Below are 26,622 nucleotides of genomic sequence, written 5' to 3'. Positions count from 1 at the left end.
GAACTCGTTGATGGAGCTGCTGTTGGGCATCTGCTGTTCCTGGGCTTGGAGTCCTGCTTAGAGTGCAGAAGATAATGACAAGTCCAGACCCTTCTCAGACACACTCCTTCTGCTGTGCTATGAATTATGTTGATTCTCTTACTATTATGTTCATTTAGCAAATGTACTTGCATTTCATTTCATGAAGTTTAGCCTTACTTAAGAAGAAGCAGCCTGTGAAGCTTTAAACTTCCTTTGATTTTCTGATGTTTTCCCATTTCCCTGGATTTTTTCATGTTTCATGCCAGATGTCTTTACCCCAAATGTTTTTATAGCACCCAACCCCGGCCTCCGTTCCCTTCAATCTGTGTTACAAAAAGCTGCCTGTTGGCAGGATATGTGAATTATTCATGTCTTCAGAGTATGATAATAATTACAACTGGTTCCACCCTACTAGACAGGAGAGATTGAAAGCAAATCACGTGTGACAGATAGCAAAACATCCAATGTATGGAAGAAAAATTCTCAGAGCAGTGAGATCCGCTTTTAGATTTTTGCCTCCAATCCTTTTTCCCTTCCCTCAGTACAGGAAAAAAAAAAAAAAAAAATCCCTGCCTTGACTGTCCACTTGGAAAGTACCCCCAGAAACATTCAGTTGTGCAGTGGAGCTGTGATCCCCTGCCCCAGGCAGCAGCTGTGGCAGCACAAGCCCTGCCGGGGGGCTCCTTCCCCCCACACGTCTCCCCGCAGCACCCTGGGCAGCTCCCCGGGCAGGCTGAGTGCTGAGCCTGGCAGGCGGCAGAGTCCCATAGCCGGCACACAGCCCCTGGGGCACAGCAGGGACCCTGCTCTGCAGGACAGCCCTGGGCACCCGCCTGCAGCCGTGCTGGGACACGCAGCCCTCAGGGCTGTGCTCTGACACTGCAGCACGGAAGCCCTCAGCTGGAGCAGAAGGCTTTGTCCACAGTAATGAAACATACAGTGCCTGCACCCAGATCTGCTATTGAATGTCCCATTTATAGTTAGCCCTCTATGAACAGCAGCTGCATGGCCTGAAGTGAGACTTACCTTGTCATGGTCTGTCAGCAATGTTCCTGCAGCGAGCTCAGAAGGCTGCTCACACCTCATGCATCCTGGAAGCTCTCTCCCTTTCTCTCCTCTCCTTCTGTCACCTGCAGGCTGTGCTGTGCACAAGAGCTGCTCCTGGGAACAACTGTCTCTGCAGCACCATCCACTTTTATGAGCTTCCTGTGTCTCAGGAGCCCAGCCCAGCTCAGTAACAGAGGATGTCATCTTTATCCTTCCCACTTGTCTCTCATGAGATATCTGGGGTTTTCATGGCAAACAGCTCCTGAAAGACAACAGCATCATGACAGTACATTAAAATCTGTTGAATTTAACACCAGATTTCTAGTGGTCAGTGACTAATTCCTGACCTGTGGTGAGTCCTCCCAGAGAGTGTTTGCTGAAACTAAAAGGGCACACAGACAAGGACACAATAGCATAGAATGATAGAATCACCAAGGTTGGCAAAGACCTACAAGATCATCCAGTCCAGCTGTTCACCTATCACCAATAGCTCCCACTATTCCATGTCCTTCAACACAGTATCCATTCATTCCTTGAACACCTCCAGGGTCCGTGAATCTGCCACACCCCTGGGCAGTCCATTCCACGTCCCAAAGTGCAGGACTCGGCACTTGGTCTTGTTGAACCTCATCCCATTGGCTTCAGCTGAGCTCTTCAGCCTGTCCAGATCCCTCTGTAGGGCCTTTCTACTCCCAGGCAGATCCACACTCTCAGCCAATTTGGTGTCATCTGCGAACTTACTGAGGGTGCACTCAATGCCCTCATCCAAGTCATCAATAAAGATGTTGAAGAGGACAGGTCCCAGCAATGACCCCTGGGGAACACCAGCTATGTGCACAGGTAGGCAGCCAGGCAGGACATGAATATCTGCATAGAAGGAGACTCTACAACCCAATTGGTCAGCCTGTTCCAGTGCTCCGTCACCCTTAACATAATGAAGTTCTTGCACACAATTTTGCAGTATTTCCTATGTTCCAGTTCCTGCCATTTCCCCTTTTCCTGTCTCCACACATTACTGATATGAGTCTGGCCTCACTACTTTGTTCCCCACACCTTAGATATTTATAGACCTGTATCAGGTCCCCTCTCAGCCTTCTTTTTTCAAGACTAAACAGACCCAGCTCACTTAGCCTTTCTTCCTAGGGGAGATGCTCCAGTCCCTTCAACATCTTTGTGGCCCTCTGCTGGGGTGTTTCCAAGAGGTCCCTGTCTTTTTTGTACTGGTGAGCCCAGAACTGGACACAGTACTCCAGATTAGGTCTTACCAGGGCAGAGTAGAGGGGGAGTATCACCTCCATTGTCCTGCTGGACACACACTTTTTAATGCACCCCAGAATGCCATTGGCCTTTTTGGCCATGAGGGCACACTACTGGCTCTTGGCTAACCAGGACACCCAGGTTCCTCTCTGCAGAGCTCCTCTCCAGCAGCTCATGTACCAGCCTGTCCTGGTGCATGCAATTATTCCCCCCTAGGTGCAAGACTCTACACTTGCTTTTGTTAAACCTGATCTGGTTTCTTACTGCCCAGCTCTCCAGCCTGTCCAGGTCTCGCTGAATGGCAGCACAGCCTTCAGGCGTGTCAGCCAATCCTCCCAACTTCCAGTCATCAGCAAACTTGCTGAGGGTGGCCACTATCCGCACGTCAAGGTCACTGATGATGATGTTGAACAGGACCAGACCCAGCACCGACTCCTGGGGAACATGGCTACATACAGATCACTAACCAGACTCTGCACCGCCAGTGACGACCCTCTGTGTTCTGCCAGTCAGCCAGTTCTCAACCCACCTCATTGTCCACTCATCTATCCCACACTTCCTCAGCTTTGTTCTATGAATGTCATGGGGGACAGTATCAAATGCCTTTCTGAAATCAAGGTAGACAACATCCACCCCTCTCACCCCATTCACCAAGCCATGGAAAATGTCATAGAAGGCTACCAGGTTGGTCGAGCACGACCTCCCCTTGGTGGACCCATGCTGACTACTCCTGATAAACTCCTTTTCATCCAGCTGACTGGAGATGGCATCCAGCACAAGCTGTTCCATCACCTTTCCAGGGACTGAGGATAGGCGGTCTAGCCTGTAATAACCCAGATCTTCCTTCTTGCCCTTTTTGAAGACCAGAGTGACATTGTCTGTCCTCCAGTCTTCAGGCACCTCTCCCATTCTCCAAGACCTCTCAAAGATGATAGAGAGTGGTTCAGCAATCACTGCTGCCATCTCCCACACCTCTAATGGATGCACCCCATCAGGTCCCACGGCTTTAAGAACATCAGTGTGGCCTAGGTGCTCACGGACCACCTCTTCCCAGACTAAATGCAAGTAAAGTCTTCCATTCCCCAGACCCTCACTAAGCTCCAGGCTCTGGGATTCCTGAGGGAGAGCTTTTTCACTGAAGACAAAAGCAAAGAATGCCTTCAGTATCTCCAGCGTCACAGCATCCCCCGTTACCAGAATACCCCTCTTACTTAGTAGGGTATCCACAGACTCCCAAGTCTTCTTTTTATTCATAACATACTTAAAACAAACAAACAAACAAATAAATAAATAAATAAATAAATAATAGAATATATATATATATATTTAATGAGTGTCAACCAATTTATGTAATACTATGTTCTGCTTGCAAGGAACTGTGTGAGAGAGGTGGGCCAATCAGGGCTGGTTCTGCGTTGAGGTGTTTATAACTGGACAATACAGACTGTTAATGGAAAGATATATGGTATTAAGTGTGTATATGGGATCTTAAAAACAGTATTGTTTCACAAACCTTTTTGATGGTATAAGAAAGTGTAATTGTTGATGGCACATGGAAGTGTACTTGACAAACTGTGGAAGTGTAAATGAGGGTAAAAACAGTTGAATAGTTTACAGAGGAAAAAGGGATAAAGAGGAAGTGAATTTATCTGCACTGACATGAGAGCAACCCCATGCACCGCTCCTCCGTGAGTTGAGCAGAGCAGAGACACTGTCCCCATGTATCATGTAGTGGTATTCTACTTAGAAAATGGGTGAGGTCACAACAGAAGAGGCAGATCTTCCTCTCTGCTCCATCTGTGGCATACTCTGGAGTTCAAGGCATTGCAAAGCTATGGCACATCTACGTTTGTTCTCTGATGACACCATAGTTTGCTCTGGGCTCTCATTTCAATGGCATCTACATAAGTTTGGGGTCATGCCAGTTTATAGGAAGCTGGCAAATGTTGTCTCATTGTAAGGAAGAGCGAGAAAGATGGCACGGGCAATTATGGACCTGTCAGTCTCACTCCAGTGCGTGGTAAAATTATGGAGGAAATGATGGTGGGAGTTATGGAAAATCAGCTGAAGGACAATTGTGTCATTGGTCACAGCCAACACAAGTTACCGAGGGGAAGGTCCTGTTTAACTTAAGGTCCATTTCTGTCAAGGTTATCCATTTAGTTGACCAAGGGAAGCCAGTTGATGTTATTCTTGAGGATTTCAGTAGAGCTTTTGATACTATTTCTCACAGTACCCTTCTGGACAGAATGCTCAGCATACAGCTAGACAGAGACATAACGTGGTGGGTGAACAGTTGGCCAACAGGTCAGGTCCAAAGGATTATAGTCAATGGGTTCCATCAGTCTGGTACATGGTCATTGTCAGGGTCCCCCTCGGTTCCATTTTAGGGCCACTTCCATGTTTTTGCAGATGACTGGCATGTGGGACTAGAAGATGCTCTGATCCTGTTTGCTGATGATACCAGAAGAGGAGATGCTGTTGCCTCCACTGAGGGAGGAGAGGACTTGCAGAGAGATGTGGACAAGTCAGAGAAGTGGGTACCAGTTGGTACTAAGCACCAAATGCATAAAGTATAGCAAGAACAAGTGCCTGATTGTGCACCTGGGTAGGGGCATCCCTGGACATACACACTGACTAGATATGGGACACTGGAGGGTGGACTGACTGAAAAGGACTGGTGGTCCTGGTCAGCATCATATTGAATGTGAGTCAGCAGTGTGCCCAGGCAGCCAGGAAGGTCAACAGTCCCCTGGAGTGCATCAAGGAAGGTAAAAGCATGCTGGGTAAAAAAGAGGCTGGGTAAAAATGTTGCCTGGGTAGGGGAAACCCTGAACATACACACTGACTGGATATGGGACACTGGAGAGCGGACTGACTGAAAACTATTGGGGGACCTGGTCAACATCAAATTGAATGTGAGTCAGCAGTGTTCCCAGACCACAAGGAAGGCCAACAGTCCCATGCAGCACAGGAAACAAGTTATTGCTAGGTGGATAACAGAAAGGATAGTTCCTGTCTGCTCTGCATTGCTACAGCCTCACCTGGAGCACTGGGTGTACTTCTGGGCACCGCAGTATGCAAAGAACATCAAACTATGGGAGGGTGTGCAAAACAGGACACTGGAACTGAGAGATCAGAAGTTCAGAGTTTCATTGGGATTGACTACATGATCAGATTGGGCCTTTCTTACATCCCACATCCTGCGATGAGACACAGGGCACACATGGGACATGAACCTCACAGTGTCCTTGCACCCCATGCAGAGCCAGGTATCATTGGTCCTTCTGTCTTTCATTTGACATCATACAGTTCTCCATTTCCTGCCCCAGGAAGGGCCCTGAGCCAACATGAGGGACAGGATCTCCCTGCCAAGTCTGGAGATCAAGGTTTGGCCTTTCTGCTTCATAAGACAAAGGGGGAGTTTCTCAGCATCAGAGCCACCATGCCAGTGCCTTTGCCTGCCTGTAGTTGTGGCTTCCAATTATCTGCTCTAACAAGTCCCTTGGGAAGCTGGCTTGTTAATGTTCCTCAGTGGGCCCATTAATACTCCAAGTAACTTCACTGTTACTTCTGACTTTGTCTTGTTGAGCACTTTGTGCAGTCTTCTCTCTGCGCTGGAGGTTGATGGACTCAGCAACAAATGCCGCCTGGGGCTCCTTACCATCTAAAGAGCCTCCTGAGCCTTGTGCCTTCCTGTCATTCTCTTCAGGTTTTCAGAACTTCTTCAGCAAAATGGAGAGTTACCTGGAGAGAGCTTAAAGTGGCCGAAGCTGGCAGGCGTTTATTGTTTATTTATTTATATTTGAGTTTAAACAAAACATTAAAGCAGCACTGTGTAACTGGTATTAATCCAGAATGTTCCCAATGAGTTCTGTTCTGTTACTGTGTGGACAAAGGTCCTCCTCAACCTCCCCACCCCATTTCTACTCACATTGACCCCATGGGACTTGCATCACTTTTCTGCACATCACTCTTCTCCTCTGCAGCCACCCGCTCAGTGTTAAAACTCCTTTGCACCAGCTCCAACTAGTTTTCCTTAAAGAACCAGTGGCACATGTAAAAGGAAAGATTTTTTGGCCAACAAACAGCAGGAAAGGTGTTGCAATTGAATGAACAGTAAAACACAGTGATCAACTGCATGCCATGTGCAAGCTGCATCTACTGAGGTTTGTCTTTCACAGGGAAAATTTGTACAAGAAATGAGTTAGACACAGTCATGATGCTGTTTTCTTTCAGGAGCTGTTGGCCATGAGGACCCAGCGATATCTCAGGGGAGAGGAGTGGGAAGGATGAAATTGTCATCCTAATCTGCTGGGCTGGGCTGGGCTCCTGGGACACAGGGAGCTCATACAAGTGGGCAGCGCTGCAGAGAGACAGCTGTGCCCAGGAGCAGCTCTTGTGCACAGCACAGACTGCAGGTGACAGAAGGAGAGGAGAGAAAGGGGAGAGAGCTTCCAGGATGTGTGAGGTGTGAGCGGGCTGTGAGCTCAGTGCAGGAGCATTGCTCACAAACCACAACATGGTAAGTCTCACTGCAGACAATGCAGCTGCTTTTCATAAAGGGTAAACTTATGTTAACTGCATGTTTCTTTACTGTGGAAAGAGCCTTCTGCTTTAGCTGAGGGCTTCCGTGCTGCAGTGTCAGAGCACAGCCCTGAGTGCTGCGTGTCCCAGCACAGCTGCAGGCTGTGCATATGGGGCTGCAGGCGGGTGCCCAGGGCTGTCCTGCAGAGCAGGGTCCCTGCTGTGCCCCAGGGGCTGTGTGCCGGCTATGGGACTCTGCCGCCTGCCAGGCTCAGCACTCAGCCTGCCCGGGGAGCTGCCGAGGGTGCTGCAGGGAGACGTGTGTGGGGAAGGAGCCCCCCGGCAGGGCTTGTGCTGCCACAGCTGCTGCCTGGGGCAGGGGGATCACAGCTCCACTGTACAGCAGGATGTTTGTGAGGGTCCTTTGCAAGAGGAGAGCCAAGGCAGGGATTTCCCATTTCCTGTTCTGAGGAAGGGCAAAAGGGATTGAGGGCAGAAATCTATAAGTGGCTGTCACAGCTCTGAGAATTTTACTTCAATCAATTGCTTGTTTTCTGAACAGTCACACATGATATTCTTTCAGTCTCCCCTTTCTCAAATCATGGAACCAATTGAATTTATCATATTTCTTAGCAGACATAAATAATTCACTTAACCTTGGAACAGGCAGCTTTTTCTAACTGAAGTTGAACAGCAGAGTGGCAGGGCTTGGGGTTGTAAGAGCAGTTGGGGTAAAGATATGAAACACATGAAACAGATGAATTTATTAAGGGAGACGGGATAAGAAAAGGAAATAAGAGGAAGGTTAGAGCTCCAAATGCTGCTTCTGCTTAAGGAATGCTGAACTACATGAAATTAAATGCAAGTAATGGTGCTAAATGTACACTGTTGTAGGAGAATGAAAACATGTCATATTATAGCAGGAGCAGTGTCTCTGAGAAGGGTCTGGAACTGTAATTATCTTCTGCACTCTGAACAGGACTCCAAGCCCAGGAACAGCAGATGCCCAACAGCAGCTCCATCAGCGAGTTCCTCCTGCTGCCGTTGGCAGACACGCGGCAGCTGCAGCTCCTGCACTTCTGGCTCTTGCTGGGCATCTACCTGGCTGCCCTCCTGGGCAACGGCCTCATCAGCACAGCCGTAGCCTGCGACCGCCGCCTGCACACCCCCATGTACTTCTTCCTGCTCAACCTGGCCCTCCTCGACCTGGGCTGCATCTCCACCACTCTCCCCAAAGCCATGGCCAACGCCCTCTGGGACACCAGGGCCATCTCCTACGCAGGATGTGCTGCACAGCTCTTTTTCTTTGTCTTCTTCATCTCAGCAGAGTTTTCCCTTCTCACCATCATGTCCTATGACCGCTACGTTGCCATCTGCAAGCCCCTGCACTACGGGACCTTGATGGACAGCAGAGCTTGTGCCACCATGGCAGCAGCTGCCTGGGGCTCTGGGTTTCTCAGTTCCCTGCTGCAGAGTGCCAGTACGTTTTCACTGCCTCTCTGCCAAGGCAATGTTGTCAACCAGTTCTTCTGTGAAATCCCCCAGATCCTCAAGCTCTCCTGCTCAGAATCAAATCTCAGGGAAGTTGTGCTTATCATTTTTACTATCAGTTTAGCCTTTGGGTGCTTTGTTTTCATGGTTGTGTCCTATGTGCAGATCTTCATTGCTGTGCTGAGGATGCCCTCTGATCAGGGACGGCACAAAGCCTTCTCCACGTGCCTCCCTCACCTGGCCGTGGTCTCCCTGTTTCTCATCACTGGCTTTCTTGGCTACCTGAAGCCCCCCTCCATTTCCTCCCCACTCCTGGATCTGTCAGTGGCACTTCTGTATGCAGTGGTTCCTCCAACACTGAACCCGATTATCTACAGCATGAGGAACAGGGAGATCAAGCACGCTCTCAGGAAGGTGTTGCAATATGCATTATTCCAGTTACAATGAAGTGCACATCTTTGTCTCAGGTTCCCTGTGATGGTTCTTTATGTTTTATGCATCTTTGATTGTTTGAATGTATGTTATATAGAAATCCGCAAAGAAATGTTATTGGACTTATAAATAAAATATTATTTCACTTCTTTCCGACATAATTTCCATTTTCTCACTCCAAGATTTCATGCAAACATGGAACCTGATTCCCTGAATAGGTTATAAGATTCCTTAAAAAACTTTCAAAATAGACTTTTCCTTATCTCTTCTCTCTTCCTACTTTGTCTGGGTCTGGTTGAGTTACAGCCACAGACAGCAGCACAACGTGCTCTTTTCATTTCTGCTCTCTTTACACTGCCACAGTGCTCTTAATAAGTCCTCTCATTTGTGCTGTCCTGAAGGTCTTGTGTGTCTCACGACAGTCCTGTTGTCTCTACAGCAGCACTCCAGGGCTGCAGTCAGTAGCCGGCAGTATAAACGGCTGTGTCAGAGCTGGTCTCCTTGCTGGCACTGCCATAACAAGGGGGCCCCTTCAGAGCAGGACCAGAGAACTGGAGGACTCTTCCAAAGCTGGTGTAAGGAATGTACCTCAGGAGCTGCTCCCTGAGAAGACCTCGAGATCTTCTGGTGCTCTTCACTAAGTGATGGGGACAGACTCAAGACAGTACTCAAAACGGGGACACTCTGTTTTGTGGTTTAAATTATATGCATTGAGTTAAATAGAAAAAGTATAACAATTATGACAAATATATTTATACATCTAAAAATATATTATATTACTACATATGTACAATACATTCATTTGCAAACATATATGCATAGATAATAATTTATATGAATAAATATTTTCAAATCCAGGACCTGTTGCAGGGCTTTTAACAGCCTCAAGCTCACTGTAGGAGCTGAAGAGGCTGATGGGCTGTTGCAGGATTTGGAGCAATTGCAGAGCTCATTGCCAGAGCTGGAATCACCACAGGACCTGTCACTGAAGTTGGAGCAGCCACTGGGCTCATTGGAGGGGTTGGAGTGACCACAGGGCTGTACCTCCTGGCATGCCTCACTTCCCTTGGGAGGCATTTGCTTCATTTGATTAACTTCAATCCTAGAACCGTTGAATCACCAGGGCTGGAAAAGACCTGTAGGATCATCCAGTCCAACTGTTCACCTATTACCAATAGCTCCCAGTAAACCATGTCCCTCAACGCAACATCCAGTCATTCCTTGAATGCCTTCAGAATCGGTGATTCCTGCACATCCCTGGGCAGTCCATTCCAGTGCCTGACCACCCTTTCCGAGAAGTAATACTTCCTAATGTCTGGCCTGTATCTCCCCTACTGCAGATTCTAACCATTCCCTCTAGTCCTATGACTAAAGACACGAGAAAAGAGGCTGACCCCCAGCTCACTACAACCTCCCTTCAGAAAGTTACCAAAAGCAATAAGGTCTCCCCTGAGCCTCCTCATATGCCTTCATGTTCAGGGACACAGACAGTGGTGCCAGTGCCAATGCCCTGTGACTAAAGCCCGGTGTCCGCCGCTGTGCTTTCCCTGCTGCCTATTTCATGTCCCTCATCCTCCAGGTGACTCCAGATCTCCTAAATAAATGGCTGTGGTTAAGGCCATGTTTTCAGCAGGCCATCTAGACGCATGCTCCTGCCTCTGCCCTCCAGATTTCTTCATCCCTTGCTCTTTGTTCACTCAGATACCTCCCAATTATCTGTCTGATTTCTGACTTTCAAGGGGATTACTCAAATTTTCTCCATCACTCCAACGTCTGATGGACAGTGTTGTCAAATCCTTCACTGTGACTCTATCTATCCTTTCATATCTATCATTTTTCTTTTTCTTCTTTTCCTTTTTCTTCTTCTCTTCCTTTTTTTTTTTTTTTTTTTTTTTTTTTTTTTTTTAAGCACAATGTCTGAGTGATGTTCACTAATGTCAGTGAAAGTGAAAAAGTGATTTGAAGACAAAGATAGAAATGAATAACTTTGTACCCTCATTTACACTTCCACATACCCTCAAGTACACTTCCATTAGCCATTAACAATTACACTTTCTTATACCATCAAAACAGTTTGTCAAACAATACAGTTCTTCAGTTCCCATAAGACCCTTAATGCCATATATCTTTCCATTAACAGTCTGTATTATTCAGTTATAAGCACCTCAATGCAGAACCAGCACTGACTGGCCCACCTCCCTCACACACTTTCTCACAAGCAGAACATAGTATTACATAAATGGGTTGACACTCATTAAATAGGATAATAAAAAGTGCTTTTTAAAGTATGTTAAGAGTAAAAGGAAGACTAGGGAAACTGTGGGTCCCCTGCTAAGTGAGAGGCATGGTCTGGTGACAGGGGATGCTGAGAAGGTGGTGGTACCAAAGGCCTTCTTTGCTTCTGTCTGCAGTGAAAAATCTCGCAGGAATCCCAAGCCCTTAAGCTTAGTGGGAGGGTCTGGGGAATGGAAGACTTGCCTTTAGTCAGGGATGAGGTGGTCCATGAGCACCTAGGCCATACCAATGTTCATAAATCCATGGGACCGGATGCGGTGCATCTACGGGTGCTGAGGGAGCTGGAAGAAGTGACAGCCACTCTCTATAATCTTTGAGAGGTCTTGGAGAATGGGAGATGTGCCTGAAGACTGCAGGATAGCCAATGTCGCTCCAGTCTTCAAAGAGTGCATGAATGAAGATCCAGGTAATTATAGGCCAGGCAGCTTCACCTCTGTCCCTTGAAATGTGGTGGAACAGCTTGTGCTGGATGCCATCTCCAGACAGCTGGATGAAAAGGAGGTTATCAGGAGTAGTCAGCATGTGTCCACCAAGGGGAGGTCATGCTCGACCAACCTGGTAGCCTTCTATGACATTTTCACTGGCTTTGTAGATGGGGAGAGAGCAGTGGATGTCGTCTACCTTGATTTCAGCAAGACATTTGATACTGTCCCCCATGACATCCATATAACAAAGCTGAGGAAGTGTGGGATAGATGAGTGGACAGTGAGGTGGGTTGAGAACTGGCTGACCGGCAGGGCACAGAGAGTCGTCGCTGGCGGTACAGAGTCCGGTTTGTGATCTGTATGTAGCCGTGTTCCCCAGGGGTCAGTGCTGGGTCTGGTCTTGTTCAACATCTTCATCAGTGACCTTGACATGTGGATAGTGTCCGCCTTCAGCAAGTTTGTTGACAATACGAAGTTGGGAGGTTTGGCTGACATGCCTGTAGGATGTGCTGCCATTCAATGAGACCTGGACAGTCTGTAGAGCTGGGCAGTAAGAAACCAGTTGAGGTTTAACAAAAGCAAGTGTAGAGTCTTGCACTTAGGGAGAAATAATTGCATGCACCAGGACAGGCTGGGGGATGAGCTGCTGGAGAGGAATTCTGCTGAGAGGGACCTGGGTGTCCTGATGGATGACAGGTTGGCCATGAGCCAGCAGTGTGCCCTTGTAGCCAAAAAGGCCAATGGCATCCTGGGGTGCATTAAAAAGAGCATAGCCAGCAGGTCGAGGGAGGTGATCCTCCCCCTCTACTCTGCCCTGGTGAGGCCTCATCTGGAATACTGTATCCAGTTCTGGGCTCCCCAGTACAAAAAAGACAGGAATCTCTTGGGAAGAGTCCAGCGGAGGGCCACAAAGATGGTGAAGGGCCTGGACCATCTCCCCTATGAGGAGAGACTTAGGGAACTGGGCCTGTTTAGCCTTGAGAAAAGAAGGCTGAGAGGGGACTTGATCCAGGTTTATAAATACCTGAGGTGTGGGAGCCATAGTGGCGAGGCTGGTCTGTTTTCAGTAGTGCGTGGGGACAGGACTAGGGAAAATGGGCTGAAACTTCAGCATAGGAAGTTCCAAATGAATGTGCACGTGAACTTCTTTACAGTGAGGGTGATGGATCACTGGAACAGGCTGCCCAGGGAGGTGGTGGAGTCTCCTCCTCTGGAGATATTCAAGACCCGCCTGGACGCCTACCTGTGCAACATGGTGTGGGGAGCCTGCTTTGGCAGGGAGGTTGGACTCGATGATCTCAAGAGGTCCCTTCCAACCCCTACAATTCTGTGATTCTGTGATTCTGTGATGCTGTGTGGAGAAAGGACAAGGGGAAATGGCTGGAAACTGGAGCATAGGAAGTTCTGCATGAATGTGTGCAAGAACTTCTTTACGGTGAGGGTGATGGAGCACTGGAACAGGCTGCCCAATGAGGTTGTGTAGTTTCCTTGTCTGGAGATATTAAAGACCCACCTGGACGCCTACCTGTGTGCCTACTTTGTGTTCCCCAGAGGTCAGTGCTCGTGCCTTTCCTCTTCAGTTTCTTTATTATTGACCTGGAACAGGGCATTGAGTGAACCCTAAGTAAGATTGCAAATGACACCAAATTGGCTGGGAGTGTGGATCTGCCTGGAGTTAGCAAGGCCCTACAGAGGGATCTGGACAGGCTGGAGAGCTGGGCTGAAGCCAATGGGATGAAGTTCACCAAGACCAAAAATAGCATCCTTCAATTTGGGACGTGGAATGGACTTCCCAGGGGTGTGGTGGATTCTCGAACCCTGGAGGTGTTCAAGGAATGAATGGATGTTGTGTTGAAGAACATGGATTAGTGGGAGCTATTGGTGATAGGTGAACAGCTGGACTGGATGATCTTATAGGTCTTTGCCAACCTTGGTGATTCTATGATTCCATGTTATTGTGTCCTTGTCTCTGTCCCTTTTCAGTTTCAGCAAACACTCTCTGGGAGGACTCACCACATGTCTGGAACTAGTCACTGACCACTAGAAATCTGGTGTTAAATTCAACAGATTTTAATGTACTGTCATGATGCTGTTGTCTTTCAGGAGCTGTTTGCCATGAGGACCCAGGGACATCTCAGGGGAGACAAGTAGGAAGGATAAAAATGATATCCTCTGCTACTGAGCTGGGCTGGGCTCCCACACAGGAAGCTCATAAAAGTGTGTGGTTCTGCAGAGACAGCTGTGCCCAGGAGCAGCTCTTGTGCACAGCACAGCCTGCAGGTGACAGAAGGAGAGGAGAGAAAGGGAGAGAGCTTTCAGGATGCGTGAGTTGTGAGCAGCCTTCTGAGCTCACTGCAGGAACATTGCTGACAGACCATGACAAGGTAAGTCTCACTTCAGGCCATGCAGCTGCTGTTCATAGAGGGTTAACTATAAATGGGACATTCAATAGCAGATTTGGCTTCAGACACTGCATGTTTCATTACTGTGGAAAAAGCCTTCTACTCCAGCTGAGGGCTTCTGTGCTGCAGCATCAGAGCACAGCCCTGAGGGCTGCAGGCGGGTGCCCAGGGCTGTCGTGCAGAGCAGGGTCCCTGCTGTGCCCCAGGGGCTGTGTGCCGGCTATGGGACTCTGCCGCCTGCCAGGCTCAGCACTCAGCCTGCCCGGGGAGCTGTCCAGGGTGCTGCAGGGAGACGTGTGGGAGGAAGGAGCCACCCGGCAGGGCTTGTGCTGCCACAGCTGCTGCCTGGGGCAGGGGATCACAGCTCCTCTGCACAACTGAATGTTTCTGGGGGTACTTTCCAAGTGGACAGTCAAGGCAGGGATTTTTTCTTTCCTGTACTGAGGGAAGGAAAAACGGATTGGAGGCAAAAATCTAAAAGCGGATCTCACTCCTCTGAGAATTTTTCTTCCATACATTAGATGTTTTTCTATCCATCACACGTGATTTGCTTTCAGTCTCTCCTGTCTAGTAGGGTGGAACCAGTTGTAATTATTATCATACTCTGAAGACATGAATAATTCACATATCCTGCCAACAGGCAGCTTTTTGTAACAGAGATTGAAGGGAACGGAGGCCGGGGTTGGATGCTATAAGAGCATTTGGGGTAAAGACATCTGGCATGAAACATGAAAATATCCAGGGAAATGGGATAACATCAAAAATCAAAGGAAGTTTAAAGCTTCACAGGCTTCTTCTGCTTAAGCAAGGCTAAACTTCATGAAATGAAATGCAAGTACATGTGCTAAATGAACATTATAGTAAGAGAATCAACATATTTCATAGCACAGCAGAAGGAGTGTGTCTGAGAATGGTCTGGACTTGTCATTATCTTCTGCACTCTGAGCAGGACTCCAAGCCCAGGAACAGCAGATGCCCAACAGCAGCTCCATCAGCGAGTTCCTCCTGCTGCCGTTGGCAGACACGCGGCAGCTGCAGCTCCTGCACTTCTGGCTCTTGCTGGGCATCTACCTGGCTGCCCTCCTGGGCAACGGCCTCATCAGCACAGCCGTAGCCTGCGACCGCCGCCTGCACACCCCCATGTACTTCTTCCTGCTCAACCTGGCCCTTCTCGACCTGGGCAGCATCTCCACCACTCTCCCCAAAGCCATGGCCAACGCCCTCTGGGACACCAGGGCCATCTCCTACACAGGATGTGCTGCACAGCTCTTTTTCTTTCTCTTCTTCCTCTCAGCAGAATATTACCTTCTCACCGTCATGTCCTATGACCGCTACGTTGCCATCTGCAAGCCCCTGCACTACGGGACCTTGATGGACAGCAGAGCTTGTGCCACCATGGCAGCAGCTGCCTGGGGCGCTGGGGCTCTCTGTTCTGTGCTGCACACTGCCAGTACGTTTTCACTGCCTCTCTGCCAAGGCAATGTTGTCAACCAGTTTTTCTGTGAAATCCCCCAGATCCTCAAGCTCTCCTGTTCAGAATCAAATCTCAGGGAAGTTGTGTTCATCATTTTTAGTATCAGTTTAGCCTTTGGCTGCTTTGTTTTCATAGTTGTGTCCTATGTGCAGATCTTCATGGCCGTGCTGAGGATGCCCTCTGAGCAGGGACGGCACAAAGCCTTCTCCACGTGCCTCCCTCACCTGGCCGTGGTCTCCCTGTTTCTCTGCACCGCCTTTTTTGCCTACCTGAAGCCCCCCTCTGTCTCCTCTCCATCCATGGACCTGATGGTGGCACTTCTGTACTCAGTTGTGACTCCAACAGTGAACCCCCTCGTCTACAGCATGAGGAACAGGGAAGTCAAGGATGCAGTGAGGAAAGTGATGACCACATGCGTTTCAAAAGCTGTGAACTGCCCATCTCTTGGAATTCATGGCTTGTAATGCAGCTTTTTACTGAATAAAGATCACTTTTATTGTTTGTTTGTTTTGTGCCATTTTATCAATGTAATTTATTCTTCTTATTATTTTTTAAATATTGTAATGTTTTTCACTAAAACCTCAATATTGAAACCAGTTCTTATTTAGCTTGTACATTTGTAGTGTAGCCCAGACACACTGTACATAATGAGCCAGGCTCTCTGTTTACCTTAACAGAATAAAGAATATGCAGTGACTCCATCTGTCCTCCTTCTTGTGAGACATTTCTGAAGCTTTTGGGGTCAGATGTTCTCAGAAACCCACAATCCATCAGGAAGCACACAGATGTTCATCAGAATGTACAGTAGCTTCAGCCTGCAGCAGCTGATGGGCCATCCCTGGTCTTCTGGCTGGGGTCTGTGCTTTCAGGCTCACATCTGTCAGTGCCTTTGAGAGCATCTGCTGGTTTGCATGTTGGTTGTCAGGTCCCCTCTTCCTTATTCCCTGTGAGACTCTGCACAGGACAAGTTCTTGGACATGGGTTATCATATCAGAAGTTCCCAAGTTTCCTTCAGGGCTTCTTCCATTTTGTACACAGAGGTGGTCACTGCCTCCAAGATGGTCTGTGGTAGAGGAATCGTGCACAAAAGACTGATAAAATTTACCCATCACCTATAGGAGCCATTCTGGAGCATCAGCTGGTAGGAAAGCCCCGAATGAGATGACTGACACGAGGAGGTCAGGAAAAGGAAACTCTTCCAGCTGGCTGCTCTCCGGGCAATTTCCAAACTAAATGTTCAAGTGTTCCTCTCAGAGATGATCCCCAGCAGCTCTTTTGTTTATGGCAATTTCCCCATGAAAGTTGTGACCATCTGGCTGTTCTGTCAATTGAAGCACTTCAAATTGGCGTATCATGTTTCCTTGTAGAATCCTTGAGTTGTTTGCAGTTCTAAGCCATTCATGAGCCAGCAGTGTGCCCTTGTAGCCAAAAAGGCCAATGGCATTCTGGGGTGCCTTAAAAAGAGCGTGTCCAGCAGGTCGAGGGAGGTGATCCTCCCCCTCTACTCTGCCCTGGTGAGGCCTCATCTGGAATACTGTGTCCAGTTCTGGGCTCCCCAGTACAAAAAAGACAGGGATCTCTTGGGAAGAGTCCAGCGGAGGGCCACAAAGATGGTGAAGGGCCTGGACCATCTCCCCTATGAGGAGAGACTTAGGGAACTGGGTCTGTTTAGCCTTGAGAAAAGAAGGCTGAGAGGGGACTTGATCCAGGTTTATAAATACCTGAAGTGTGGGAGCCATAGTGGCGAGGCTGGTCTGTTTTCAGTAGTGCGTGGGGACAGGACTAGGGGAAATGGGCTGAAACTTCAGCATAGGAAGTTCCGCACGAATGTGCGCAAGAACTTCTTTACGGTGAGGGTGACGGAGCACGGGAACAGGCTGCCCTGGGAGGTGGTGGAGTCTCCTTCTCTGGAGATATTCAAGACCCGCCTGGACGCCTACCTGTGCAACGTGTTGTAGTGAGCCTGCTTTGGCAGGGGGTTGGACTCGATGATCTCTAGAGGTCCCTTCCAACCCCTACAATTCTGTGATTCGGTGATTCTCTTGTTGGTCTTAGTGCCTCCATCTGTCAGACATGAAAGAGATGATAAAATGCTGAGGGAAGCGATGGCATAGCAAAACAGCCAGCTGTGTGTTTGAGGAAATGACACTGTCAGTGAGAGCTGCCATGGGGAGCTTGGACGCCTTCCTCTGGCTTGGGAAGGATGTGGTTGGTAACAGCCAAAGGGTTTGGCTGTGATAAGGAAGCTTGCCATGTCAGGCACTGCAGCCTTTGAAACTGCCTTTCCACGACAGAGCATGAATCTTACCATAGGCAGCATGTCATGGGAAGTAGTGTCAGTGACCTGCATGAAAGGAACGTGCTGTTCCACATGGGGCCATTCTGGAAGTTTACTGGTCAGACTTTCTTCATGAGATCTCCCTAGATTGTTTCTGTCCTACTTCTACACTTGCTTTGTCTCTTTCCAGTTCTCCGCAGTGATGAACAGCCTTGTGGAGATGATGCAGAAGCTGCAGCTGAGGGACTGAGAGGAGGAGCGTCAGAAGGCAGCGGCTGCAGTGCGCAGCGTTTCAGTTGCTGCCCAACTCAGCACTCCAAGTTTGATTGCAGTCAATCAATAAACCATCACAATTACAGATTCACAGAGAGCGCATGGTTTGTCCAGTGGCATTCCATGAGCTGCTGCACCACTTTGGGTCAAGTAGCATCTACGCATCTTTGGCCCAGCACAGCCCATCCCAGCACTGTTCTTCCAGGCAGTGTTCTGAGTGATCCTGCTGTTGCCAACACCCATAGGGGTTTCCCATGGAGCTCCATGGCATACACAATAATATAATACGATTGAGGCGACTAAATCGAACAAAACAGAGAGAGAGTCCCCAAAAGCCGAGAGGCCTACTGTGAACTCTTCCCACTCCCTGAAAGTCCGAGAGAGAGAGAGAGCTCCAGCCTGGGAGCGAGATTATAGGTGTCCTCCTCCCGTGACTTATCTCTGGCTGCAACGTCCTCTGGGATATGTAGTTCTTCTCCGAGAGCTGAGTACTCGGGACGCTGCCATTCTACGGAACTGGAGCATGAATGATCCATACTGCACATGATGTTATGATGTGGAATACTGACAGCAGCACCACAAAACTATGACATTCCACCCCTTATTCTACATTATTACATCATGGTTAATATATATACATATATACACATATATAAAACTATGATAGCAAAATAACACAATGAAATGTAACAGAACTAAATGTATAATTATAATAACTAAAATACACTAAATGTGCAAATATATCCATAGATGCATAGAATTACTGACTGCACTCCCCCAGCATCAAATTCCCTTGTGGTACATATTGAACATCCCCATCCTTCTGCATCACCCACCAAGTACACCCAGGTCCCTGGGCAAAAACAGTTCCACGGACAGGTTTGCCCTTTCTAGAGGCTGGAAAGACCCAAACAGCTTTTCCCAACATGTTCTTTACATGTACAACAGGTACCTTATCTCCTTCTATAGTGTGTAGGAGGCTAGGTAGGGCCATCACGATTGACAGATCCTCTAGTATTGACCAACCAAGTGGCTTCTGCCAGATGCTTTTCCCAGTGCTTAGATGTTCCACCACCCATTGCTTTCAACATAGTTTTCAAGAGCTGTTTTGTTGTTCTTCAGGTTCATGAAGGGCAGGTCCTGTTTGACCAACCAATCTGATCTCCTTTTATGATCTAGTGACCCATCTGCTGGTTGAGGGAAAGGCTGTTGATGTGCTCTACCTAGATTTCAGCAAAGCCTTTGACACTGTCTCCCATACTGTTCTCCTGCAGAAGCTGGCAGCCCGTGGCTTGGATGGGTACACTCTCAGCTGGGTAAGGAGCTGGCTGGAGGGCTGGGCCCAGAGAGTGGTGGTAAATGGAGTTAAATCCAGCTGGCGACCTTTCACAAGTGGTGTTCCCCAGGGGTCAGTGCTGGGGCCTGTCCTCTTCAATATCTTTATTGATGACCAGGATGAGGGCATTGAGTGCGCCCTCAGTAAGTTCCCAAATTGGCTGGGAGTGTGGATCTGCCTGGGGGTAGCGAGGCCCTACAGAGGGGTCTGGACAGGCTGGAGAGCTGGGCTGAAGCCAATGGGATGAGGTTCAACAAGACCAAATGCCGGGTCCTGCACTTTGGCTACATCAACCCCGATCAACGGTACAGGCTTGGGGCGGAGTGGCTGGAAGACTGCGTAGAGGAAATGGACCTGGGGGTACTGACTGATGCTTGGCTGAACATGAGCCAACAGTGTGCCTGGATGGCCAGGAAGGCCAACGGCATCCTGGCTTGCATCAGAAACAGTGTTACTAGCAGGAACAGGGAGGTAATTGTCCCCCTGTACTCAGCTCTGGTGAGACCACACGTTGAGCACTGTGTCCAGTTTTGGGCACCTCACTGCAAGAAAGACATTGAGGCCCTGGAACGTGTTCAGAGGAGGGCTACAAAGCTGGTGAGGGGTCTGGAGCACAGGCCATATGAGGAGATGCTGCAGGAGCTGGGAATGTTCAGCCTGGAGAAGTGGAGGCTCAGGAGAGAGACCTCACTGGTCTCTATAACTTCCTGAAGGGAGGTTGTGATGAGCTGGGGGTCGGCCTCTTGTGCCATTAATGATTGGACTAGGGGAAATGGCTTCAAGCCTGTCATAGGTTACCCTATGCACCACCATCATTTTGGTGCCCGATGTGGGGCTCCAAGGATTGAGATAACAGCACATCTGTCCAGAGCGAGTTAACACAGGGCTCTGTGGAAGCTGCAGAATTGCTGGCCATGATGCTGATTGTTTCCCTGTTTGTGGAGCTTGTTGAGTCTTCTCATGAAGCTGCATTGCACAGCTCCTTGCTTGCTGCTTGTTTTCCCTTCTGCACTGTTTGTCAACTCTGGGGGCTGGATTCGGGTATTTATTTTGCTATGCTGTCTGACCTTGGTTTATATCACGATAAAATAGGCAGCTGACAAAGTGAATTTTTGTGCACATTCAGATCTGCGATCATCTTTGGGTTTTGTGTGTCGTTAATGTGTTTCAGGTTATGTCTCAGATTAAACAATTAATCAAGAATGTCACTGAGAGATCTGCCCCAAGGTGATACAGCTTTGCATGGCAGGGGGTGCGGGATGGTCGGGGCAGCTGCCTGGAGCCGTGGGCACAACCCAGGGCTTTGGAACTTCATCTCCGAACAACTGCAGAATCCTGAGAACTTGGTAGAATATGGGGGAAGGTCTGCTGTGGGCCTGGTAATCCCATAGAGGCACAGATGACTGCAGTGTGCCAGGGCCTGGCCCACACCTACCGAGCTGCGTTCAACACTCTTCAGCATCCTCATGGGGAAGGGAGCTGGATCTGCTGACAGTGCTGCAGCATCTGCAACTCCTGGCACAAACCCTGCAGCAACTCCAAGTTTTTGCTGCACGTCCTGCAGTTGCTCCAAGATCTGGACAGATCCCGCTGTCACTCCTCCCTTCATAATGAGCTCTGCAGTCACTCCTGCTACAGGTCCTGTAGCTGTTCCAAGTATTGCTATAGCAAAATGAAACAAATTCCTCCCAGAGGAGGTGCGCTGTGCCAGCAGGTACAGCCGTGTGGTCGCTCCAACCCTTCGAATCCTCCTAGTGGCTGCCCCAGTTTCTGTCACAGGTTCTGTGGTGATTCCAGATATGGCAATGAGATGCGCTCCTGCAACAGCCCAGCGGCTGCTACAGCTCCTACAGTGAACCCTGTGGCTGTTAAAACCCTTGCCACAGGTCCTGGAGTTGCAAACTTATATGCGTACATATTAGTATCTATGCATATATGTTTGCAACAGCATATATTGTCTATATGTGAAAATATACCATATATATAACATGTATGTGTGTGTAAATACAAATATACATGTACTTGTCATAATGATTACGCATTATTTATTCTCTGTCTCACAAATTAGCTTTACTTCAACCCACAAATTCTAAAGCGCAGCACTGTCCTGAGTCCCTTACAGATCTCATTTAGACTCTTGAAACTGTCCCTGTCACTCAGTGAAGAGCACCAGAAGATCTCAAAGTCTTCTCAGGAAGCAGCTCCTGAGGTACATTCCTTACACCAGCTCTGGAAGAGGCCTCCAGTTCTCTGGTCCTGCTCTGAAGGGGCCCTCTTGTTATGGCAGTGCCAGCAAGGAGACCAGTTCTGACACAGCCGTTCATATTGCCGGCTACTGACTGCAGCCCCAGAGTGCTGCTGTAGAGAAAACAGGACGGTTGTGAGACACACAAAACACACAAATTTGTGTCCAGCACAAATGAGAGGATGTGAGAGCACTGTGGCAGTGGAAAGTGAGCAAGAATGAAAGGAGCACGTTGTGCTGCTGTCAGTGGCTGTACCTCTCCCAGACCCAGACAAGGTAAGAAGAGAGAGGAGCTAAGGAAAAGTCCATTTTGAAAGCTTATTAGGAATCCTTCAACTTTTCCAGGGAGTCTGGTTCCAAGTTTTCATGAGCGCTTGGAGTCAGAAAATGGAAATTAGGTAGGAAAGAATTGTAATAAATTTTTATTTATAGGTTCAGTAACATTTTTTTGCAGGTTTTTATATCACACACAATCAAACAATCAAAGATGCATAAAACATAAAGAACCTTCACTGAGAATTGTGGTAGGAAGATATGTAATTTATGGAAGCTGGAACAGTGCATATTGCAACAGCTTCCTGAGACTGTGCATGATCTCCCGGTTCCTCATGCTATAGATAATAGGGTTCAGTGTTGGAGGAACCACTGCATACAGAAGAGCCACTGTCAGATCCAGGAGTGGGGAGGAAATAGAGGGGGGCTTCAGGTGGGCAAAAAAGGCAGTGCTGAGAAACAGGGAGACCACAGCCAGGTGAGGGAGGCACGTGGAGAAGGCTTTGTGCTGTCCCTGCTCAGAGGGCATCCTCAGCACAGCAACGAAGATCTGCACATAGGATACCACTATGAAAACAAAGCACCCAAAGCCTAAACTGTTAGTAAAAATAATAAACACAACTTCCCTGAGATTTGATTCTGAGCAGGAGAGCTTGAGGATCTGGGGGATTTCACAGAAAAACTGGTTGACAACATTGCCTTGGCAGAGAGGCAGTGAAAACGTACTGGCAGTGTGCAGCAGGGAATAGAGAACCCCAGCGCCCCAGGCAGCTGCTGCCATGGTGGCACAAGCTCTGCTGTCCATCAAGGTCCCGTAGTGCAGGGGCTTGCAGATGGCAACGTAGCGGTCATAGGACATGATGGTGAGAAGGGAACACTCTGCTGAGAGGAAGAAGACAAAGAAAAAGAGCTGTGCAGCACATCCTGCGTAGGAGATGGCCCTGGTGTCCCAGAGGGCGTTGGCCATGGCTTTGGGGAGAGTGGTGGAGATGCAGCCCAGGTCGAGGAGGGCCAGGTTGAGCAGGAAGAAGTACATGGGGGTGTGCAGGCGGCGGTCGCAGGCTACGGCTGTGCTGATGAGGCCGTTGCCCAGGAGGGCAGCCAGGTAGATGCCCAGCAAGAGCCAGAAGTGCAGGAGCTGCAGCTGCCGCGTGTCTGCCAACGGCAGCAGGAGGAACTCGCTGATGGAGCTGCTGTTGGGCATCTGCTGTTGCTGGGCTTGGAGTCCTGCTCACAGTGCAGAAGATAACGACAAGTTCAGATCATTCTCAGATACACTCCTCCTGCTATACTATAATAATTTTCCTTTTCCTTTGGAAAATGTTCACTTTACTCCAGAACTTGAAGTTATTTTCATGAATTTCACCATCCCCTAAAGAGTAGAATATTAGGGAGCTCTTACTTTCTTCTCATTTCCTAATTATATTACAGCCACCTGGATAGTTTCCTCTTTCCTGCAGCTGCTCTTCAAGACCCCAGCCCCAGCATCTTTCCACTTCAAATCATCTCATAGAAATCAGCCTGTTTGCTGGAGAAGTGAACTAATTATGTCTGCAGAAAACAACTATCACTGAAACTGACTGTATCCTTTTAGGAAGGAGAGGCTGAAAGCACAACCTGTGTGACTGTCCACAAAATCACCAATGCATGGGGAGCTCCTAAAACTGGAGAGTCTCAGAGCTGTGTACAAAGTTGACAGCCCCTATTAGATTTCTGCCCTGAATCCTCATCCCTTCCCTCAGAACAGGAAATGGAAAATCCGTGCCTTGGCTCTCCTCTGGCAAAGCACGCTTACAAACATTTTGTTGTGCAGTTGAGCTGTGATCCCTCTGCCCCAGCCAGCAGCTGTGGCAGCAGAAACCCTGCCGGGGATCTCCTTCCCCCCACATGTCTCCCCCTGCACAGCAGGGACCTGCTCTGCAGGACAGCCCTGGGCACCCGCCTGCATCCTCGGCTGCACAGCCTGCAGCTGTGCTGGGACACGCAGCCCTCAGGGCTGTGCTCTGATGCTGCACCACGGAAGCCCTCAGCTGGAGCAGAAGGCTTTTTCCACAGTAAAGAAACATGCAGTGCCTGCAGCCTGATCTGCTACAAAATATCCCAGTACAAAATGTCCCCTCTATGAAAAGCAGCTCATGTCTGCAGTGAGGCTTACCGTGTCGTGATCTGTCAGCAGTGCTCCTGCAATGAGCTCAAAGCCTGCTCACTGTGTACACATCCTGCAATCTCTCTCCCCTTTCTCTCCTCTCCTTCTGTCACCTGCAGGCTGTGCTGTGCACCAGAGCTGCTCCTGGGCACAGTTTTACCTCTACAGCACCACCTACTTTTATGAGCTCCCTGTGTCCCAGGAGCCCAGCCCAGCTCAACAGCAGAGGATGTCATCTTTATCCTTCCCACTCGTCTCCCCTGGGTTGTCCCTGCGTCTTCATGGTCAACAGCTCCTGCAAGACAACAGCATCATGACTGTGCTTTGAAATCTGATGAATTAAACACCAGATTTCTAGCGGTCAGTGACTAATTCCAGACGTGGTGAGTCCTCCCAGAGAGTGTTTGCTGAAACAAAAAGGGCACTCAGACATGTTCAGGATATCATAGAATCATAGAATCACCAAGGTTGGAAAAGACCTAAAAGATTATCCAGTCCAACTGTTCTACTATCACCAATAGCTCCCACTAATCCATGTCCCTCAACACAACATCCAGTCATTCCTTGAACACCTCCAGGGTCGGTGACTATACCACACCCCTGGGCTGTACATTCCAGGTCCCAAAGTGCAGGATGTGACATTTGGTCTTGTTGAACCTCATTCCACTGGCTTCAGCCCAGCTCTCCAGCGTGTCCAGATCCCCCTGGAGGGCCTTGCTACCCACAAGCAGATCCACACTCCCAGCCAATTTGGTGTCATCTGCGAACTTACTGAGGGTGCACTCAATGCCCTCATCCAGGTCATCAATAAAGATGTTGAAGAGGACAGGTCCCAACAATGACCCCTGGGGAACACCAGCTATGTGCACAGGTAGGCGGTCAGGCGGGACATGAATATCTGCATAGAAGGAGACTCTACAACCCAATTGGTCAGCCTGTTCCAGTGCTCCGTCACCCTTACCATAATGAAATTCTTGCACACAATTTTGCAGAATTTCCTATGCTCCAGTTCCTGGCCATTTCCCTTTTCCTGTCTCCACACATTACTGATATGAGTCTGGACTCACGACTTTGTTCCCCACACCACAGATATTTATAGACCTGTATCAGGTCCCCTCTCAGCCTTCTTTTTTCAAGGCTAAACAGACCCAGCTCACTTAGCCTTTCTCCATAGGGGAGATGATCCACGCCCTTCACCAACATTTGTGGCCCTCTGCAGGAAGTGTAAATGAGGGTACAAATAGTGGAATAGTTTACAGAGGGAAAAGGGTTTAAGAGGAAGTGAGTTTATCTTCACAGACGTGAGAGCAACTCTTTCATGTATTTGTGGATAACCTGCATGCAGGACTAGAAGATGTTCTGAGCAAGTTTGCTGGTTGGAGGTGTTGTTGCCTCCACTGAGGTTGGAGAGGTCTTGCTGAGACATGTGAACAAGTCAGAGAAGTGGGTACCAGTTGGTACTATGCACCAAGTGCATAAAGTATAACAGGAGCCTGATTGTGCACCTGGGTAGGGGCAACCCTGGACATACACACTGACTGGGTATGAGACACTGGAGAGAGGTCTGACTGAAAATGATTGGGGGTCCTGGTCAGCATCAAATTGAACGTGTTAGCAGTGTGTCCAGGCAGCCTGGAAGGCCAGCGGTCCCACAGAGCACAGGAAACAAGTTATTGCTAGGTGGGTAACAGAAAGGATAGCTCCTGTCTGCTCTGCATTGCTGCAGCCTCACCTGGAGCACTGGGTGTACTTCTGGGCACCGCAGAATGCAAACAACATCAAACTATGGGAGGGTGTGCAAAGGAGGGCACTGGAACTGAGAGATCAGAAGTTCAGAGTTTCATTGGGATTGACTACATGATCAGATTTGGCCTTTCTTACATCTCACATCCTGTGATGAGACACAGGGCAGTCATGGGACATGAACCTCACAGTGTCCTTGCACCCCATGCAGAACCTGGGATCTTCTGTCCTTCTGTCTTTCATTTGACATCATACAATTGTCCATCCACTGCCCCAGGAAGGGCCCTGAGCCAACATGAGGGACAGGATCTCCCTGCCAAGACTGGAGATCAAGGTTTGGCCTTTCTGCTTCATAAGACAAAGGGGGAGTTTCTCAGCATCAGAGCCACCATGCCAGTGCCTTTGCCTGATTGTAGTCATGGCTTCCAATTATCTGCTCTAACAAGTCCCTTGGGAAGATGGCTTGTTAATGTTCCTCAGTGGGCCCATTAATACTACAAGTAACTTCACTGTTACTTCTGACTTTGTCTTGTTGAGCACTTTGTGCAGCCTTCTCTCTGCACTGGAGGTTGACGGACTCAGCAGCAAATGCCTCCTTGGGCTCCTTACCACCTCAAGAGCCTCCTGAGCCTTGTGCCTTCCTGTCATCCTCTTCAGGTTTTCAGAACTTGTTCAGCAAAATGGAGTGATATCTGGAGAGAGCTTAAAGAGGAATAATCCAGCAGACATTTATTGTCTGTTTATTTATAGTTGTGTTCAAACAAGACATTAAATCAGCACTGTGCAACTGATGTCAATCCAGGATGCCCCCACTGAGTTCTATTCTGTTTCTGTGTGGACAAAGTTGCTCCTCAACCTCCCCATCCTGTTTCTACTCACATTGGCCCCATGGGACTTGCATCACTGTTCCTCACATCACTCTTCTCCTCTGCCGTCACCCGCTCAGTGTTAATCCTG

General features: G+C 48.7%; 1 protein-coding gene and 1 pseudogene across 1 annotated transcript; one reads left to right on the top strand and one right to left on the bottom strand.

The window, feature by feature from the left end:
* The first annotated feature begins 15,214 nt into the window (after positions 1-15,214).
* Positions 15,215-15,835, top strand: LOC140265123 (olfactory receptor 14J1-like). The gene has a single exon (XM_072361005.1). The coding sequence runs from the start codon at positions 15,215-15,217 to the stop codon at positions 15,833-15,835; it is 621 nt and encodes a 206-aa protein (XP_072217106.1).
* Positions 15,836-16,141: 306 nt separating this feature from the next.
* On the bottom strand, positions 16,142-26,394 carry LOC140265122 (olfactory receptor 14J1-like; annotated as a pseudogene).
* Between the last annotated feature and the right edge of the window lie 228 nt (positions 26,395-26,622).

Source organism: Excalfactoria chinensis, unplaced genomic scaffold (genome assembly GCF_039878825.1).
Source record: "Excalfactoria chinensis isolate bCotChi1 unplaced genomic scaffold, bCotChi1.hap2 Scaffold_68, whole genome shotgun sequence".
NCBI classification, from domain to species: Eukaryota; Metazoa; Chordata; class Aves; order Galliformes; family Phasianidae; genus Excalfactoria; species Excalfactoria chinensis.
The sequence above is the reverse complement of the archived record's forward strand: the minus strand, read 5'-3'. Positions and strand labels throughout refer to the sequence as shown.